Source organism: Rutidosis leptorrhynchoides, chromosome 6 (assembly GCF_046630445.1).
Source record: "Rutidosis leptorrhynchoides isolate AG116_Rl617_1_P2 chromosome 6, CSIRO_AGI_Rlap_v1, whole genome shotgun sequence".
Taxonomy (NCBI): domain Eukaryota; kingdom Viridiplantae; phylum Streptophyta; class Magnoliopsida; order Asterales; family Asteraceae; genus Rutidosis; species Rutidosis leptorrhynchoides.
In genome coordinates this window covers 2,681,470-2,686,135 of record NC_092338.1, presented here as the reverse complement: position 1 = coordinate 2,686,135, position 4,666 = coordinate 2,681,470, and the positions used below count along the sequence as shown (strand labels likewise).

Sequence of the window (4,666 nt, the reverse complement as noted above, 5' to 3'; positions counted from 1 at the left end):
GGCCGACCCGAATACTTGTTTAAATTATTTTTATTACATTATTTCTTTTACTATTTATTTAACTGAACAATTAATTTGAATATTCAAGTGGACTATAATATAATGTTGTATTTATTTGAACTCGTGAGAAGACAACACGTTTTGTTGCCTAAAAATACAAGAGTAATATATAGCCGACCCGACTTCTTCCCATTCTTAAAACCCCTCTTTCACCTAAACCCTAAAAATATAATAAACAGCGTCCCCAAAATACAGGAACAAAAATGAGCACAAGTTTCTTCAAGAATGGTAGCAAAGCACATGTTTACATCAATACCATATGGAAAAGACATTCAATCTCCAACTCATTCGGAGCTCCGATTAACCGACCGCCCCTTTTCCAACAACCAAAAGCTTCCTTCTCCAACAACCGATTTCTTAAAAGAAAAGTCAAAGATATTGACTTTTCTGTTCCATTTGCTGCTACTAATAATACTACTACTACTACAAGATTTTCTTGGATTTCAAATAGTGGGTTTGTCGGTTGGTATTTGGGTATGATTAAGACTCGACCCATTTTGACTAAAAGTATCACTTCCGCCCTTATTTATACCGCGGCTGATTTATCTTCTCAGGTAACTCTAATTAACCTTAAATTTTTTTCACTGTTTCTTCTTTATTTATTGTTAATTAATTAAAGTTTAATTTTTGAAGTTGTTTTTTGTGTCCTGTATTGAAGTTGTTAATGTTGGTGCCGGAATTGTTAGTAGCCATTGATTTTTGTTAGCTTTTAAATGTTACAAATGTGTTCTTTTTATGCTTTGTACTTAAAAGTAGTCACTAGCTTTCCCTTGTTCAAGAAACGATTTTTGGTAATTTTAATTGAAAATGTTGTTTCTAAAAACACAATTCACAATCAAATTCTAGTTTTAGTAGAAGAGTTTTGATTATTCGAGAATAATGGAGCAGACCGAGATTATGTGGCTTTAAGGGGTGTTTATGGTAGCGATTTAGAGATGATTATATGATTATTACGATTTCAAATCGTAAATAATTAAATAATAGTGTTTGGCAAATCCAACTTTAAAATCAATTAATTGCGTTTTGATAGTCTCAAAACGTGAAAATGAAAAAGCAAGTTACCCTTTACTGTATTAAAACATGATTATTAGATTATCTGATTCATTCCTTTTCCACCTATTTTTCTTCCTAATAATGTGTTAATTTATCAAATAATCTGTTTTACCAAACACTTACAAAACTGAGTATCAGATTATTACTTTATGAAACAGCATAATTAAATTTAGACAACATTAATGCATAACACGTTATGCTACAGTTGATTATTTGATTATTATTCAAAACACATAATCAATTTTCAAAACGCAAATCCAAACACCCCCTTAGTAGGTAGGGTGACATGAAATTAAAGACTAGTGCAAACGCCATATTTGTTGTATTGTTGTTTTATGATCTTGTAATAACCAGGTTGCAATGACTATGTATTGATGTCTCAATGGCTTAGTTAATGATTATAAATATATAGTGTATATGAAGTAAGTTATATAAGATCAATGTTGATTAGTTCGATGTCAACATGGTCCCAAAATTACCATCACTTGTTTTGCCAAAAAGATACTATGATTTTATATAGTAGAGTAGTTTTTTTTCTTCCAAGGCTGCTAACATTTGGTTTGGGTTTTGAATTTCACTATAATTAGACAATCACAGGGTCAAGTTCAGAGCCTTATAATCTTGTAAGGACTATCCGTATGGCTGGATATGGAATGATAATATTAGGTCCATCATTGCATTTCTGGTTCAACTTTGTTTCAAGACTTTTTCCAAAACGAGACCTTATTGCAACTTTCACGAAAATGTTCATGGGACAGGCCATTTTTGGGCCTATTATGACTGTTGTATTCTTCTCTGTAAATGCGGCACTACAAGGTATCATCATCATCATCATCATTTTCATGTGCTATTTAATGTGTTTTGTTGTATATAATAATAATATTATTATGTTTAAGTTTGATGTTAGCGTATGGTGTTAACACTGAGAATGGAATATAAATCAGGTGAAAGTGGTTCAGAAATTGAGGCTAGATTGAAGCGAGACTTGGTCCCTACGTTGATCGGTGGTGTTATGTACTGGCCTATATGTGATTTTATCACATTCAGATTTGTCCCTGTTCATTTACAGGTAATTAATTCATAAAGGGTTTAATTTGTTTGTAGATATCTGAATGTTGAATGTAATAATAAACTATGCATATGGTTCTGAACATTTTGTGGGTACAATCTAACCATGTTAACTTTTGATATTTTGATGTTGTGCAGCCACTAGTGAGCAACTCTTTTGCGTATATATGGACGGTTTACATCACATACATGGCAAGCTTAGAGAAAGCTGAAACCACCGAGTAGTAATAGTAGTAGTAGTATATGTATGCATCACATGCTTCCGGCATCAACAAGTGTTTTGAGAAATGGCAGAGATGTTACATTTGTTGTGTGTGTGCTGTAGTCGAGTCTCATATGCGCATCCAGTGTTAACAAGGCAGGCTGAAGATATCAAACAAATGGAACATCCTGAATTATATGAAGGAAAGTTCTTAGTTTATATAATCTTTAATTAGTGCTGTTAGTTTATATAACTGCAAACATTGTTGCTTATAATTTGTCTTCATTTATACAATCCCAAGTAGGGTCACAAATACAGGAAGATAGCATACTTCATAACCTTTTGAAGAAACAGAACATTACTGTAAATTACACATATAATCAGTAATCAAGAGTGGTTTGGTGATAGGTTCGGATGACGTGATAGTCTTGGGTTGGGCATCTAGGTTAGTAGCCCTCCACAATTTTTATATTTACCCCTTCATTTACACCAATTTTTATAATAAAAAAAAATCACAATTTTCAATTTTGGCCCTTTTGTAAAAAAAAAAAAAAAAAAAAAAAAGAACAAGTCTTCTCACTTTCTCATCTCATTTTATCTTTTGTTTAAACCTCAAATTTTTTATTTATATTTCTTGCTTTAAAAATTTTTAAACTGTTTTTTATAACAATGTTTTTTTTTATTCTTTTACCCACGTTATATCATATACTCCATGTAGTTAGTATATAATCAAAAGAAAAAAACGAAAATTATTGTACGTTTTATTTACAAGTGGGTTATGTTAAGTTTATTAACTAAATATTTTTATTGAAAATATATATTTTTGTACTACAAAAAACTTCCACTACGTGATAGAGCGGTGGACGCTTCGCAATGAGTTATGGGTTGAAGACATTATTTTCCTTTTTTAATTCCCTCTTCTAGTTTCTTTCGCGCGAGTCTATATATACAAAATTCAGTTGTTGAGAAAAAGTACAACATACCTCAAAATGTGAAATGCCACATCATATTATGAAAGTTGTAGGTTGTTCATTTATGAAGAGATGTTGAGCATCCGGGATAAACCATGTGAGAGAATATGGTGCTTCAATGGGCTAGGTTTAAGAGTGTGCACGATTTGAGAAAAATCGAAGAAACAAACCAAATATGAAAAATTGAGCGGATCCCGAACTAAATTGGGCTATTTCGGTCTGGTCCCTCGGTCTACATTTTGCCTCTTTGGTCTGGATCATACTGGACCAAACCGAAAATAACACTAAAATTAACCGAACCGAACCGGACCAGACCGAACCGAAAATAAATGGTTCGATCCTCGATCCTACTTCTTACTACAGATTGAGGCTCGGGACAGAATTGGACCTGAACTAGTTTGGTCTGGTTTTTTACCATCCACACCCCTAGTTAGGTTGTCTCACTCACGCAAGAGGAACGACCTTAGAGAAGATTAGAGAAGATGAAGACAATATCTTGCGTGCATGTCTAGAGCAATAGAGTGCAGCTCCGTTCTGGAGCACCTTTCCAACGGCGACGTCGTCATTCGTCGCCTCCTTGTTGCTCACCTCCGTCAGAGTGGTTTAGTCTCTGGGGCGTTGGTTTTGTTTAGGGATGACAAGGGATATCGATCTATCGGTATTCATCGGATCCGATCCAATGGACGTGTATGTTCTAACTAATAAATAGCGGTTATGGATATGGATATGGATATGGATATGGATATGGATGATGTGAAAATTAGTGGATCGGATATGAATAACAATTTATCATTCATGAATGTATACATTTATCACCCTGAATACTTATATACATATATACATATATAAATATATACATATGTAATAAAATATGTGCATACTCATTTATACATCCTTATACATATACAAAAAAGTAATAAAATTTTTATCAAATATATGACTGGTGAAGATATACCTACGTAAATATTATTAAATTTATATATCTTATATATTTAATATTATTTGAATTCTCGTTTCTTTTTATTATCGACATCTAGTATAACAAAATGCATATATCAGTCTAAGTAACCAAAATTTTATTCCAAATCATAAACGTTAAAAGTAACCAAAATTTTACTTCAAACCATAAAAGTAAATTTAAATCTGAATTAAATTTGTATTCTAGAAACCATAAATAAAAACAACACTAGTTGTTCAGAAGTCAAGAGCAATTACTTTTATTCGAAAACATATTGATATATCTTAAGTAATGAGTATTTTACCATAAAAATTCCTTATATTTTATGAAAAAGATAATAAATTTGATAATTAA

At 32.0% G+C, this 4,666-nt stretch overlaps 1 protein-coding gene across 1 annotated transcript; it reads left to right on the top strand.

The window, feature by feature from the left end:
• Window positions 1–216: 216 nt before the first annotated feature.
• On the top strand, window positions 217–2,734 carry LOC139853098 (uncharacterized). The gene is made up of 4 exons (XM_071842471.1): window positions 217–614; window positions 1,701–1,929; window positions 2,058–2,182; window positions 2,320–2,734. Exons 1-4 carry the CDS (start codon window positions 264–266, stop codon window positions 2,404–2,406), a joined length of 792 nt encoding a protein of 263 aa, XP_071698572.1. The 5' UTR covers window positions 217–263; the 3' UTR covers window positions 2,407–2,734.
• The last annotated feature ends 1,932 nt before the right edge of the window (window positions 2,735–4,666 follow it).

Excerpts from the sequence above, each read along its gene's own strand:
- LOC139853098 (XM_071842471.1), top strand. The coding sequence starts at position 264 with ATGAGCACAAGTTTCTTCAAGAATGGTAGCAAAGCACATGTTTACATC. Across the intron at positions 1,930-2,057 it reads TGTAAATGCGGCACTACAAG|GTGAAAGTGGTTCAGAAATT; the intron begins GTATCATCATCA and ends AATATAAATCAG. Across the intron at positions 2,183-2,319 it reads TTGTCCCTGTTCATTTACAG|CCACTAGTGAGCAACTCTTT; the intron begins GTAATTAATTCA and ends GATGTTGTGCAG.